This window comes from Phaenicophaeus curvirostris, unplaced genomic scaffold (genome assembly GCF_032191515.1).
Source record: "Phaenicophaeus curvirostris isolate KB17595 unplaced genomic scaffold, BPBGC_Pcur_1.0 scaffold_442, whole genome shotgun sequence".
NCBI lineage: Eukaryota > Metazoa > Chordata > Aves > Cuculiformes > Cuculidae > Phaenicophaeus > Phaenicophaeus curvirostris.
The window spans coordinates 1-14,641 of NW_027207025.1; the positions used below are offsets into that span (position 1 = coordinate 1).

General features: G+C 65.7%; 1 protein-coding gene across 1 annotated transcript; it reads right to left on the reverse strand.

The window, feature by feature from the left end:
- Window positions 1-5,139: 5,139 nt before the first annotated feature.
- TUFM (Tu translation elongation factor, mitochondrial) lies at window positions 5,140-14,178 on the reverse strand. Its single transcript, XM_069882982.1, is given in 16 exon segments — window positions 5,140-6,737; window positions 6,739-6,792; window positions 6,794-6,829; window positions 7,482-7,574; window positions 7,576-7,605; window positions 7,722-7,774; window positions 7,777-7,840; window positions 7,842-7,873; window positions 7,966-8,070; window positions 8,827-8,959; window positions 9,062-9,226; window positions 10,637-10,741; window positions 11,498-11,590; window positions 11,592-11,665; window positions 13,163-13,336; window positions 14,127-14,178. Coding segments are annotated over 16 exon segments (1,443 nt in total). The 5' UTR covers window positions 14,167-14,178; the 3' UTR covers window positions 5,140-6,545.
- Between the last annotated feature and the right edge of the window lie 463 nt (window positions 14,179-14,641).

Sequence of the window (14,641 nt, forward strand, 5' to 3'; positions counted from 1 at the left end):
GGTTTAAGGGGGTCTTAGGGGGGTTTTGGGGGGGTTCAGAGGTTTTGGGGTCCCCCTTCACCCCTCTTTTTACCCCCCCCCAGAGCAAAGGGGGCGCCCCCCCCCGCCTCCCCGGGCCCCCGGGGCCACTCGGGCCCCGCTCTGGGGGTGCTGGCGGCCCGCGGGGCAGGGGGGGGCCCCCCTTTACGGCCCCCCCTACATCTCCTACATCCCCCAGCTGCACGTGCAGGTGAGAGACACCCCGAAAATATCGGGGTGCCCCCCCCCAGACCCCTAAAATGGAGCCTAGGGAGCTCCAGACACCCCAAAAATGGGACCTGGGGGGGCTCGGGACCCCCTGAAATGGGACCTGGGGGGCTCAGGACCCCCCCAAAATGGGGGTGCAGGGAGCCAAGACCCCCCCCACCTTAAAAATAGGGGGTCAGACCCCCCCAGAATGGAACCCGGGGGTTCAAGGCACCCCAAAAGTTGGGGGGGTGGGGGGTCGGGACACCCCAAAATAGACCTTGGGGGTTCTGGACCCCCCCAAAAAGGGGTGCAGGGATTCAGGACCCCCCCCCCCTTTAAAAAATAGTGGGGTGAGGGGTTGAGACACCCCAAAATGGGGGGCACAGGGGCTCAGGACCCCCCCAGCACCCCAAAATGGGGCTTGGGACCCTCCCAGCCCCCCCAAAATGGGATCCAGGGGGCTCTGGAACCCCCGAAAATGGGGATCTAGTTGTAGGACCCCCCCATCTTAAAAAATAGGGGGGGAAGGGGTTGAGACACCCCAAAAATGGGGGGCACAGGGGGTCAGGACCCCCCCCGACACCCCCAAAATGGGGCTCAGGACCCCCCCAAAGCGGGACCCAGGGCCTCAGCACCCCAAAAATGGGGCCCGGGAGCCCCTGAAACGGGGTTTAAGAGCCAGGGACCCCCCCAAAAAAATAGATGGTGGGGGGAGGGCGAGGGGGATTTGGGGTCTCACCCCCCCCTCATTTCCTTGTCCCCCCCTTTTCCAGGCCCCCCCCCCATGTTTCCGTATCCGGTGTCGGCGTCGCAGCCCGGAAAGTTCCGCGGGGGGAAAGGTAAGAGCCCATCCCCCACCCCCAAACCCCCCTCCCCCACCCCCCCCAGCCCCTCCCCCCCCCCATTCTTGGGGGGGGTGGGGGGAGGGTCTGACTCTCCCCCCCCCCCCTCCCCGCAGGCGCCCTCCCCCCCCCCCTCGCTCGGAGCAGCCCCTCCCCCCGGCCTCGGCCCCCTCACCCCGCTGGTGGCGGCGGGGGGCGGGGGGGGCCGCCCCTCCCCCCCCCCCCCCCCCGCCCCCCCCCCTCCCCCCCAGGTGCTGGCGGGCCGCCGCCCCTTCCCCCCCCCTACTCGTCCTACATCTCGTACGGGGCCCAGCCCCCCCTCGTCCAGCCCCTCCCACTACCCCAACCAGGTGAGGGGGGGGAGGGGCTGGGGGGGTGGGGGAGGGGCTGAGGGGAGGGGGAGGGGAGAATGGGGAGGGGGAGGGGGTTAATGGGGAGGGGGAGGGGTTAATGGGGTTAATTGGGAGGGGGAGGGGCTAATGGGGAGGGGGAGGGGCTAATGGGGTGGATAATGGGGTGGGGGAGGGGCTGATGGGGTGGGGGAGGGGAGGATGAGGTGGGGGAGAGGTTAATGGGGAGGGGGAGGGGCTAATGGGGTGGATAATGGGGTGGGGGAGGGGCTGATGGGGTGGGGGAGGGGGAGGATGAGGTGGGGGAGAGGTTAATGGGGAGGGGGAGGGGTTAATGGGGAGGGGGAGGGGCTAATGGGGAAGGAAGAGGTTAATTGGGGGGCTAATGGGGTGGGGAGGGGCTAATTGGGAGGGGGAGGGGCTAATGGGGTGGGGGAGGGGGGAGAATGAGGTGAGGGAGGGGGTTAATGGGGAGGGGGAGGGGATTAATGGGGTGGGGGAGGGGCTAATTTGGAGGGGGAGGGGCTAATGGGGTGGCTAATGGGGTGGGGGAGGGGCTAATGGGGTGGGGGAGGGGAGGGAGGATGAGGTGGGGGAGGGGTTAGTGGGGTGGGGGAGGGGGAAAATGGGGTGGGGGAGGGGCTAATTGGGTGGCTTAATGGGTGGGGGAGGGGCTAGTGGGGAGGGGGAGGGGCTAGTGGGGAGGGGGAGGGCCCGTGCGCTGACCGCCCCTCCCCCAGCCCGTGTTCGCGCCGCTGCTGCCCGGCAGCCCCGCCTGCCGCCCCCCATCGTCCCCTCCCCCGCCGGCGCCCCCGAGCAGCCCCCGGCCCTCTACGGTGAGAGAGACCCCCCCCCCACTCCCCTCCCCCACCCCCCCTAACCCGGGAACCCCCCCCCATGGCCCCTCCCCCCACTCTCATAGCCCCTCCCCCACCCGTGGGAACCTGACCCTGGCCCCTCCCCCACCCCACTAGCCCCTCCCCCACCCGTGGGAATCCCTTCTGGCCCTCCCCCACTCTCATAGCCCCTCCCCCACCCCCGGGACCCCCTCCCCCCCGCTGACCCCTCCCCCCCCGCAGCCGCGGTGCCGCCGTTCCCCTCCCCCGCTGCCCCCCTGCAGCCGCCCCCCACGCCCGGAGGGTCCCAGCCCGGAGCCCCCGCGCACCCCCCCCCGGCACAGGTAACTGGGGGGACTGGGAGGGGACTGGGAGGGGACTGGGGGGACTGGGGGGGACTGGGGGGGGACTGGGGGGGGACTGGGGGGGACTGGGAGGGGACTGGGGGGGACTGGAGGGAACTGGGGGGGACTGGGGGGGGACTGGGGGGGGACTGGGGGGGACTGGGAGGGGACTGGGGGGACTGGGGGGGACTGGGAGGGGACTGGGGGGGACTGGGAGGGGACTGGGGGGGACTGGGGGGGACTGGGAGGGACTGGGAGGGACTGGGAGGGACTGGGAGGGGACTGGGAGGGGACTGGGAGGGACTGGGAGGGGACTGGGAGGGGACTGGGAGGGACTGGGAGGGGACTGGAGGGGACTGGGGGGGAACTGGGAGGGACTGGAGGGGACTGGGAGGGACTGGGAGGGGACTGGGAGGGACTGGGAGGGACTGGGGGGACTGGGAGGGACTGGGAGGGACTGGGGGGGACTGGGAGGGACTGGGAGGGACTGGGGGGGAACTGGGGGGGACTGGGGGGGGACTGGGGGGGACTGGAGGGACTGGGGGGGACTGGGGGGACTGGGAGGGACTGGGAGGGACTGGGAGGGGACTGGAGGGGACTGGGGGGGGAACTGGGGGGGACTGGGGGGGGACTGGGAGGGGACTGGGAGGGGACTGGGGGGGACTGGGGGGGGACTGGGGGGGACTGGGAGGGACTGGGAGGGGACTGGGGGGGAACTGGGGGGACTGGGGGGGGACTGGGGGGGGACTGGGGGGGACTGGGAGGGACTGGGGGGGGACTGGGGGGAACTGGGGGGGACTGGGGGGGGACAGAGTGGCTTCGGGGGGGACTGGGAGGCACTGGGATGAACTGGGAGGGGGCTCTGCGTGGGCCTCGGGGGGGACTGGGGTGAACTGGGAGGCACTGGGAGGCACTGGGGGACTGACCCGGCCCCCCCCCCAGCCCGCGGCCCCCCCCCCGCTGGGCTCTGGCCAGGGGCTGTTCCTGGGGGGCGCCCCTCCCCCCCCCGCCCCCCTCCCCCCAGGGCAGCTTCCCCGCCCCCCCCCAGCCCCCCCCCGGGATCTTCGCCCTCCAGAGCCTCCAGCACGGATACTCCCAGGTGGGGGAGGGGCTGGGGGGGGGGGTGGTGTGGGGTGGGGGAGGGGGGATATGGGGTGGGGGGGGAGAGATACAGGGAGGGGAGGGGCTGGGAGGGGAGATACAGGGTGGGGGAGGGGCTAAAAAGGGGGGATACAGGGTGGGGGAGGGGATATGGGGAGGGGGAGGGGCTAGAAGGGGGGATATGGGGTGGGGGAGGGGCTTATGGGTGGGGGAGGGGCTGGAATGGGGGAATATGAGGTGGGGGAGGGGGGATACAGGGTGGGGGAGGGGCTGGAGAGGGCATATAGGGTGGGGGAGGGGGGATGTGGGGTGGGAGAGGGGCATAGGGGGTGGGGGAGGGCTGGAAGGAGGGATATGGGGTGGGGGAGGGGCAAGAAGAGTGGATTGCAGGGTGGGGGAGGGGTGCAAAGTGTGGGGGGAGGGGCACAAGGGTTGGGGGAGGGGTAGAGGGGTGGGGAGGGTCTGACCTCTCCCCTCCCCCCCTCCCCCCCCCCCCCCCAGGCGCAGCTGCAGGCGGGGCTGCCGGCCGCCCCTCCCCCGCACGGCGGGGCCGCCCTCCCCCCCCCCAGGTGATGCTGCTGCACCCGCCGCCCCCCCCGCCCCCCCCAGGGCCACGCGGGGCCCCCCAGAGCGGGGTCCCCCCCCCCGCCGGGCCCCCCCTTCCCCTACATCGGACACCACCAAGGTGAGGGGGGGGCTCCGGGGGGGTCCTGGGGGCAATTGGGGGCTCCAGGGGGCAGGAGGGGGGGGGCTTGGGGGCAATTGGGGGGCTCCTGGGGGCACTTGGGGGGTGGGGGGGGCAATTTGGGGGGGGTGAAAGATTCTGGGGGGGGCACTAGGGAGGAAGGGGGGGAAATCTGGGGGCTCCAGGGGGCACTTAGGGGGCTCCAGAGGGCACTTAGGGGGCAGAGGGGGGGCTTGGGGGGCTGGGGGAGACACTGGGGGGGCTCCTGGGGCACTTGGGGGCTGGGGGGGCAATTTAGGGGGTGTGAAGGATTTCTGGGGGGCAATTAGGGAGCTGCGGGGGGGATGTTTGAGGGGTGGGGGGGCACTTGGGGGGCTGGGAGAGGCACTGAGGGGGCTGGGGGGGGGCACTTAGGGGGGATTGGGGGCAACTTGGGGGGCACAGGGGGGGCTGGAGAGGTGGGGGGGGGCGCTTGTGGGGTGCCCCCCCCCCCCCCCCCCCCCTCCTAACACGTCCCCTTCCCCCCCCCCCCCCCCGCAGTGCAGTCCCACCCCCCCCCAGCAGCTCCCGTTCCACCCCCGGGGAACTGAGGGAAACTGAGGCAGCAGCAGCGGCGCCGCCCCCTGCCCCTCCCCCCCCTCCTCCCCTCCCACCCCCCCTCCGGCCGCCCCTCCCCCCGCCGCGGCCCTTTGTACTATTTATAGCGCGGGGGGAGGGGCCGGAGAATAAAACGGGGGGGACGGAGCCGGGGAGGAAGGTTCGTGTTTGTTTTTATTGACTCGCGCGCCCGACGCCAACAACGATCGTGAGGGCGTCATCGCGGCGAGGGCGGCGTCACCCTCTCGATGGCGGCGTCACCGTCACCGTTTCAATGGCGTCGTCACCGTCTCGATGGCGTCGTCACCCTCTCGATGGCGTCACCGCGGTGATGGTGTCGTCAACCTTTCAATGGCGTCGTCACCGTCTCGATGGGGTCATCGCCGTCTCAATGCATCGTCACCATTTGATGGTATCGTCACCCTCTCGATGGCGTCGCCACCATCTCGATGGCGTCATCGCGGTGATGATATTGTCACCGTCTCGATGGCGGCGTCACCGTCTCGATGGCGGCGTCACCGTCACCGTTTCGATGGCGTCATCATCATCTTGATGGCGTCGTCACCATCTCGATGGCGTCGTCACCGTCTCGATGGCGTCACCGTGGTGATGGTGTCATCAACGTTTCCATGGCGTCGTCGCCATCTCGATGGCATCGTCACCATTTTGATGGTATCGTCACCGTCTTGATGGCGTCGTCACCACCTTGATGGCGTCATCGCGGTGATGATATTGTCACCGTTTCAATGGCGGCGTCACCGTCTCGATGGCGTCGTCGCTGTTTCAATGGTGCCGTCGCGGTGATGGCGTCATCACCGTTTGATGGTGGTGTCACCGTTTCGATGGCATCATCGTGGTGATGGCGGCGTCACCCGTCTCAACGGCATCGTTAACCGTTTTGATGGTGTCATCACGGTGATGGTGTCGTCACCGTCTCGATGGCATCGTCATCGTGGTGATGGCGTCATCTCCATCTCAATGGCGTTGTCATCGTGGTGATGGTGTCGTCACCGTGTCGATGGTGGTGTTGCGGTGATGGCATCGTCACCATTTCGATGGCATCACCACAGTGATGGCGTTGCCACCATCTCGATGGCGTCATCACCGTTTCGATGACATCGTCGTGTTCCTGACGTCACCTTGGGGTGACATCACCACATCCATAGCAATGTCACGGCTTTGATGCCATCTACGCATTGAGGGTGACACCGTCATCGTGTTGGTGGTGACATTGTGGTGATGATGTCCATGACGCTGTTGTCACAGCTTTTGATGCCATTGATGTGTTGGGGGGGTGACATGTTGGTGACACCGTCACCGTGTCCACGATGGCGTCACGGCGGCTTCGATGCCATCGATGGTGTCATCGTCACATTGGTGACACCGTCATCATGTCAAGGGTGACACCATCACCGTGTCCCACAATGGTGTCATTGCGGCTTTGATGCCATCAACACCTTGAGGGTGACACCATCACATTGGTGACGCTGTTGTTGTGTTGGTGATGGTGTCACCGCGTCCACGATGGCGTCACCGCGGCTTCGACGCCATCGATGGTGTCATCATCGCGTTGGTGACACCATCACCGCGTCCACGATGGCGTCACCGCGGCTTCGATGCCATCGCCGCGTCGAGGGTGACGTCGCGGCCTCCCTCGCCGCCGTCCCCCCCGTCAGCCCCAGTTGACGTCGTCGTCCCCGGGGCTCGGGGCGGCAGCCGCGGGTGACGACGCCGGTTCCGATGGTTCGGGAGCCAGTCGCGGAGCGTGAAGCGCTGCCCGGGCTCCAGAACCATCGGCTGCCGCAGCAGCCAGGGTCAGCGCCGCGTCCTCCCCCGGCATCACCAGCTCCTGCGGGAGAGAGAGAGGGGACGCCGTGGGGCAGCCGGGGGGCAGGGACAGGGGGTTGTGGGGCAGGGAAAGGGGTCGCTGCTGGGGCAGGGGGAGGATTCCGGAAGCCGTGGGGCAGGATAAGGGTGGCTGTGAGGTGGTAGGAGGCATGAAAATGGTTGTGGGGCAGGGGCTAGGGGGTGGCTGTGGGGCAGAGAGGAGGGAGATGTGGGGCAGGGGGAGGATTCTAGAGCTTTGGGGCAGAGCTGGCGGACCGCGATCGGGTCGCTGTGGGGCAGCCCCACGCTTTTCGAGGAGCAGGAATCCTCCGTCTGGGGCTGAGGGGCAGGCCCTGTGGGGACGTGTGGGTCGCTGTGGGGCAGCCCCACACTTTTCGGGGAGCCGGAACCCTCTGTTTGGGGCTGGGGGCAGGCCCCGTGGGTCCCTGAGAGGATGTGTGGGTTGCTGTGGGGCGGCCCCACACATTTCAGGGAGCCAGAAACGCTCCGTTTGGGGCTGAGGGGCAGGCCCTGTGGGTCGCTGTGGGGATTGTGTGGGTCGCTGTGGGGCAGCCCCACACATTTCAGGGAGCCGGAACCCTCCGTCTGGGGCTGGGGGCAGGCCCCCGTGGGTCCCTGTGGGGACGTGTGGGTCGCCGTGGGGCAGCGGCACCTTTCCCGGGGGCCAGCAGGAGGCGGCAGGCGATGTCCCAGCTCTGCGAGAAGACGACGGGGCTGTAGTGCGACACGAAGGGCCGATGGCGGGCCGCCCTCGCCGGGGGTCAGGATGTAAACCTGGACGGAGGGAGAGACGGGGGACACACACACACACGCTATGGGGCTGCCCCACACGTCCCCAGGCCGCGAAGAGGCCTCCGAAGCGGGCCTCGGGGTCCTGCTCGGGCGCCTACCTGGGCCTCGAGGCGGCTGAAGGCCTGCAGCGTCCCCGGCGGCCCCATCACCAGCCCCGGCGCAGCTCCTCGCGCCGCAGCCCCCGCAGAAGCGCCCCCAGCGCGTCCCCGGCCTCGGCCGCGATCCAGGCTCTTGTGGAACATCTCGATCCCTGCGGCAGGGGGCGCACAACGGGGTGAGGAGGGACGTGGGGGCAGAAAAATGGGGGGTGGGGGTGGGTTTGAAGAGGGGGGTGTCGCTCACCGGTGACCACGCTGCGCAGGTGGCGGCTGTAGCCCAGGATCTCCACCTCGTCCCCTTTGCGCAGCGTCCCCCGCTCCAGCGTCCCCGTCACCACCGTCCCGCGGCCTGCGGGGAGAGCGGGGCGGCTGGGGGGCGCTGGGGGGCCGCTGGGGGGCAGGACGGGGGGAGTAAAGGAGCCGGATCCCGCTCCCATCACTTGTGGGGCTGCTATGGGGCAGCTGTGGGTCACTGTGGGGCAGGACGAGGGGAGTAAGGAGCCGGATCCAGCTCCCATCACTTGTGGGGCAGCCGTGGGTCGCTATGGGGCAGGACAAGGGGAGTAAAGGAGCCGAATCCCGCTCCCATCACTTGTGGGGCTGCTATGGGGCAGCTGTGGGTCACTGTGGGGCACGACAAGGGGAGTAAAGGAGCCGAATCCCGCTCCCATTGCTGCTGTGACCCCAGTTTTGGAGCCATCGCTCGTGGGGGAAGCCGTGGGGCCGCTATGGGGCAGCCGTGGGTCGCTATGGGGCAGTTACGGGGTCGCTATGGGGCAGGACGAGGGAAGTAAAGGAGCTGGATCCCGCTCCCATTGCTTGTGGGGCAGCTGTGGGGCAGCTACGGGGTCGCTATGGGGCAGGACGGGGGGAGTAAAAGAGCCGGATCCAGCTCCCATCACTTGTGGGGCAGCCGTGGGTCGCTATGGGGCAGCTACGAGGCCGCTAAGGGGCAGGACGGGGGGAGTAAAGGGGCTGGATCCCGCTCCCATCGCTGCTACGACCCCAGTTGCGGAGCCACCGCTCGCGGAGTCGCTATGGGGCAGCTGTGGGGCCGCTGTGGGGCAGCCGTGGGTCGCCGTGGGTCGCCGTGGGGCGCGGGTACCGGGGATGGAGTGCACGGCCTCGATGGGCAGCAGGAAGGGGCGCTCCAGGTCGCGGGCGGGCACCGGGATGTGCCGGTCGATGGCCTCGAGCAGCCGCAGCACCGAGTTCAGCCCCAGCTCGGGGTCGCGGTCCTGGAGGGGGGGGAGAAGGAGGAGGAGGAGGAGATGTGGGGCAGGGATGTGGGGCAGCCCCATGGCGCCGTGGGGCGGCCCCGAGGCCGCCGTGGGGCGCACCTGGAGGGCGCAGAGCGCGGAGCCGCAGATGACGGGGGTGTTGTCGGCGTCGAAGCCGAACTCGCGCAGCAGCTCGCGGGCCTCCAGCTCCACCAGCTCCAGCAGCTCCGGGTCCGACACCGCGTCCGCCTTGTTCACGTAAACCACCACGTGCTCCACCCCGACCTACAGACAAACATGTGGGGCAGCCCCACGGATCCCCCCCCGGCCCCATAGATCCCCCCCCGGCCCCATAGATCCCCCCCCGGCCCCATAGATCCCACCCCAACCCCACAGATCCCAATCCAGCACCTTACGCGTCGTATTTACGTGTAAAAATATGGATTCTGAGCCGATCTATGGGGCAGGATATAGGGCAGAGCACTCCCTGCCCCATAGATTCCGTCCCCAGCCCCACAGACCCCAGCCCCATGGCTCTGCCCCATAGATTTCGGGCCCACGGCTCTCCCAGCCCCATAGACCCCAGCCCCATGGTTCTGCCCCATAGATTTCAGCCCCACGGCTCCCCCAGCCCCATAGATCCCAGCCCCACGGCTCTGCCCCATAGATTTCAGCTCCATGGCTCCCCCAGCCCCATAGATTTCAGCCCCACGGCTACCCCAGCCCCACAGATCCCACCCCATAGATCTCAGCCCCACAGATCCCAGCCCACGGCTCCCCCAGCCCCATAGATCCCAGCCCCACAGCTCCCCCTGCCCCATAGATCCCACCCCATAGATCCCAGCCCCACAGCTCCCCCTGCCCCATAGATCCCAGCCCATGGTTCTGCCCCATAGATTTCAGCCCCATGGCTCCACCAGCCCCATAGATCCCAGCCACACAGATCGCAGCCCCACAGCTCCCCTAGCCCCATAGATCCCAGCCCCACGGCTCCCCCAGCCCCATAGACCCCAGCCCAACGGCTCCCAGCCCCACAGATCCCAGCCCCACAGATCCCAGCCCCACAGATCCCAGCCCCATGGCTCTGCCCCACAGATCCCAGCCCCACAGCTCCCCAGCCCCATAGATCCCACCCCATAGATCCCAGCCCCATAGATCCCAGCCCCACGGCCCAAGCCCCACAGCTCCCCTGCCCCATAGATCTCAGCCCCATAGATCCCAGCCCCACGGCTCCCCCAGCCCCATAGACCCCAGCCCAACGGCTCCAGCCCCATAGATCCCAGCCCCACAGATCCCAGCCCCATGGCTCTGCCCATAGATCCCAGCCCCACGGCTCCCCCAGCCCACAGACCCCACCCCATAGATCTCAGCCCCACAGATCCCAGCCCCCACGGCTCCCCCTGCCCCACAGATCCCAGCCCACGGCCCCCAGCCCATAGATCTCAGCCCCACAGATCCCAACCCCACAGCTCCCCCTGCCCCACAGATTTCAGCCCCACAGCTCCCCCTGCCCCACAGCTCCCAGCCCCACGGCTCCCCCAGCCCCACAGATCCCAGCCCTACGGCTCTGCCCCACAGATTTCAGGCCCCACAGCTCCCCAGCCCCACGGCTCTCCAGCCCCATAGATCCCAGCCCCACGGCTCCCCCAGCCCCCACGGCCCCCAGCCCCACGGCCCCCAGCCCCACGGCCGTACCTGCTTGGCCAGCAGCAGGTGCTCGCGGGTCTGGGGCATCTGCCCGTCGGTGGCCGCCACCACCAGGATGGCTCCGTCCAGGGGGGCCGTGCCCGTGATCATGTTCTGGGGGGCACAAAGGGGGGACCCCGAGGGGTTTTGGGGGGGCCTGAGGGGCTGGGTGGACATTCTGGGTCTAAACTTGCGTATTTCAAGACTAAAATTGGCTTTTTTTGGAGCTGAATTTGGCATCAGGTTTGGTTTTAAGAGACTGGGGGGGGGCAGCGGGTTTTGGGGGGTCCTGAGGGGTTTTGGGGCAGTTGGGGTTGGGGTACAAGGGGGTTGAGCAAAGATTTTGGGTCTAAAGTTGTGTTTATTAGGGTTAAAGTTACGTTTTCTGGGGCTAAAGTTAAAGTTTTTGGAACTAAAATGGGGCTGGGTTCTGTTTTAAAAGGCTGGGGGGGGGGGGCTGTGGGTTTTGGGGGTCCTGAGGAGTTTTGGGCAGTTGGGGTGGGGGTACAGGGGGGGTTAGGTGGAAATTTTGAATCTGAAGTTGCGTTTTTGGGGTGAAAGTTGTCTTTTTAGGTCTAAAGTTACAATTTCAGGGGTGTTAACTTGGGACAGGGTTTGCTTCTAAGAGACTGTGGGGGGGGCAGCGGGTTTTGGGGGGTCCTGAGGGTTTTGGGGCGGTTGGGGTGGGGGTACAGGGGGGTCGCGTGGAAATTTTGCGTCTAAAGTTGCATTTTTGGGGGTTAAAGCTGAGTTTTTGGGGCTAAAGTCGAGGTTTTGGGGCTAAAGCGAGGCTTGGGTTTGGTTTCAAGAAGCTGGGGGGGGGGGGGTAGCGGGTTTCGGGGCGCCCTGAGGGGTTTTGGGGGTCCCCACCTTGACGTAGTCGGCGTGGCCGGGGCAGTCGGTGTGGGCGTAGTGCCGCGCCGGCGTCTCGTACTCGACGTGGGCGGCGTTGATGGTGATGCCGCCGCGCTCGCTCCTCGGGGGCCGAGTCGATGTCCTCGTAGGGGCGGAACCGCGCCGAGCCCGAGGCCGCCAGGACTGCGGGGGGGAAGGGGTTAAAAACGGGGGGGAGGGGGTTAAATGTGGGAGGAAGGGGTTAAATTGGAGGGGAAGGGGTTAAATGTGGAGGGGAAAGGGTTAAATTGGAGGGGAAGGGGTTAAATGTGGGGAGGAAGGGGTTAAATTGGAGGGAAAGGGGTTAAATGTGAAGGGGAAGGGGTTAAATTGGAGGGGAAGGGGTTAAATTGGAGGAGAAGGGGTTAAATGTGGGGAGGAAGGGGTTAAATTGGAAGGGAAGGGGTTAAATGTGGAGGGGAAGGGGTTAAATTGGAGGGGGAAGGGGTTAAATTGGAGGGGAAGGGGTTAAATGTGGAGGGGAAGGGGTTAAATTGGAGGGAAAGGGGTTAAATGTGGAGGGGAAGGGGTTTAAATTGGAGGGGAAGGGGTTAAATGTGGGGAGGAAGGGGTTAAATTCAGGGAAATGGAGGAAAAAGGGGAGAAAAAGGGGGCAAAAATGGACCAAAAAGGGGGTAAAATGGAGGAACAAGAGGAAAAAAAAAAGAGAGAAAAGAAGGAAAAGAAGGCAGAGGCATAAAAAAAAGGGAAAAAAGGAGTAAAAAGGGAAGAAAATGGGTAAGAAAAAGAGAAAAAGAGAGAAAAAAGGAAAAATGAAGAAAAAGAAGGGGGAGAAGAAGGGAAAAAGGGGGAGAAAAAGAGCAAAAAAGGGAAAAGAAGAGCAAAAAGGGGAGAAAAAATGAATAACGAGGAAAAAAAGGGAAGAATAAGAGGAAAAAGGGGAGAATGAAGGAAAAAGGGGGAGAATGAGGGGAAAAGGGGGAGAAAGAAAGAGAGAAAAAGGAAAAAGAGGAAGAAAAACAGCAAAAAGGGGAGAGAAAGGGAACAAATGGGAGAAAAAGGGAATAATGAGAGGAAAAAAGAGAAGAATGAGAGGAAAAGGGGGGAATGAGGGGAAAAAGGGGAGAATGAGGGGAAAAGGGGAGAAAGAAGGGGAGAAAAGGGAAAAAGAGGGAGAAAAGGGGAATAATGAGACGGAAAATGAGAATAACGAGGGAAAAAAAAAGAAGGATGAGAGGAAAAGAGGGGAAGAAGGCGGAGAATGAGGGGAAAAGGGGGGAATGAGGGGAAAAAGGGGAGAATGAGGGAATAATGGGAGGGAAAAAGGAAATAATGAGGGAAAAGAAGGGAAGAATGAGAGGAAAAGCAGGGAATGAGGCAAAAAAGGCGGAGAACGAGGGGAAAAGGGGGAGAACGAGGGGAAAAAGGGGAGAATGAGGGGTGACCTCGTGCCTCTCTCCATTTTACCCCCTCCCCTTCCCCTTTAGCCCCTCCTCCTCCCTTTTAACCCCTCCCCTTCCCCTTTTAACCCCTCCCCCTCCCCTTTTAGCCCCTCCCACCCCCATTTCAGCCACTCCCCCTCCCCTTTAGCCCCTCCTCCTCCTTTTTAGCCCCTCCCACCCCCCCTTCAGCCCCTCCCCTCCCCCTTCAGCCCCTCCCCTCCCGTCCCCCCCCCCTCACTCTTGGTGATGGCGGCCGTCAGGGTGGTTTTGCCGTGGTCGACGTGGCCGATGGTTCCCACGTTGACGTGGGGTTTGTCGCGCACGAACGAGGCCTTGGCCTTCGGCTCGGCCGCCAGCGCCCGGCGCGGGGGGAGCGACCCCAGGGCCCCCAGCGCCCAGCGCCGCCCCAGCGCTGGGGATTAATTAGCGACAGGGGGTGTAATTAATGAGTGGAGCTGGGGCTCCATGTTGGGGGGGAGGGGGGGTTAATTGAGGAGGAGGGGCTGGGGGTGCTAATTGGAGAGCATGAGGGGGGTTAATGGGTTGGGGGAGGGGCTGGAGGTGGTTTTAATTGGGTGGGGGAGGGATTAATTAAGCGGGGAGGGACTTTAAAGGGAAGGAGAAAGGGTAAAGGGAATTTAATTAGGCAGGAAAGGAGCTGGAGCGGATTAATTGGGTGGGGAGGGGTTAATTGGGTGGAGAGGGGCTCGAGGGGATTAATTGGGTGGGGGAGGGGTTAATTGGGTGGGGAAGGGGCTGAAAGGGATTTAATTGGGTGGGGGAGGGGCTGGAGGAGATTAATTGTGTGGGGGAGGAGTTAATTGGATGGGGAGGAGTTAATTGGTGGGGGAGGGGCTAAAGGGGATTTAATTGGGTGGCGGAGGAGCTGGAGGGGGCTTAATTGGGTGGGGGAGGGGCTGGAGGGGGCTTAATTGGGTGGGGGAGGGGCCGGGGGCACGGCTAATTGGAGAGAGGGAATTCAAAGCGAGGGAGAGGGGCTCGGAGAGAGGGTTAATTAGTGGGGGAGGGGCTGGAGGAGGATTAATTACGTGGGGGGGAGAGTGGAGGCGGTTAATTGGGTGGGGGAGGGGGGTATATGGGGGGTAACCTGGGGGTCACGTGGCCGGGGGGTCCCGAGGGAGCCCTGACCCCTCCCCCACACAATTAGCCCCCCCCTTCCTACCCCTTCCCCCCCCCCTCACCGGCCGCCGCTCCGCGCGTCCCCCCGAGCAGCGCCGCCATCGCCTCCGCCTGTCCCGCCGACCCCCGACTTCCGGCCGGAACCGGAAAGAGCGCGCGCGACGCTCCGGACACGACTTCCCGACTCGATGGTTTGACCTCCACACCCCCACCCCTCCCCCCACAGGCCTTGCGCGCCACTCTGGACGCGACGCCTCGGACTCTATGGCCGCTCGGAGGACCTGGGAGCAGAATATGCCCCTCAGCCCCCCCAATCCTGCCCCTCAGCCCCCCAATCCTGCCCCCCAGCCCCCCAATCGCCCCCCAATCCTGCCCCTCAGCCCCCCCAATCCTGCCCCTCAGCCCCCCAATTCTACCCCTCAGTCCCCCAATCCCACCCCCCAGCCCCCCAATCCTACCCCCCAGCCCCCCAATCCTGCCCCCCAGCCTGATCCCCCCCCAAATTAACAAACGACACCAGCGAATACAAACCGGGGGCCGTGTTGGGGGGACCTGAGGAGGTTTTGGGGGGCTCCAA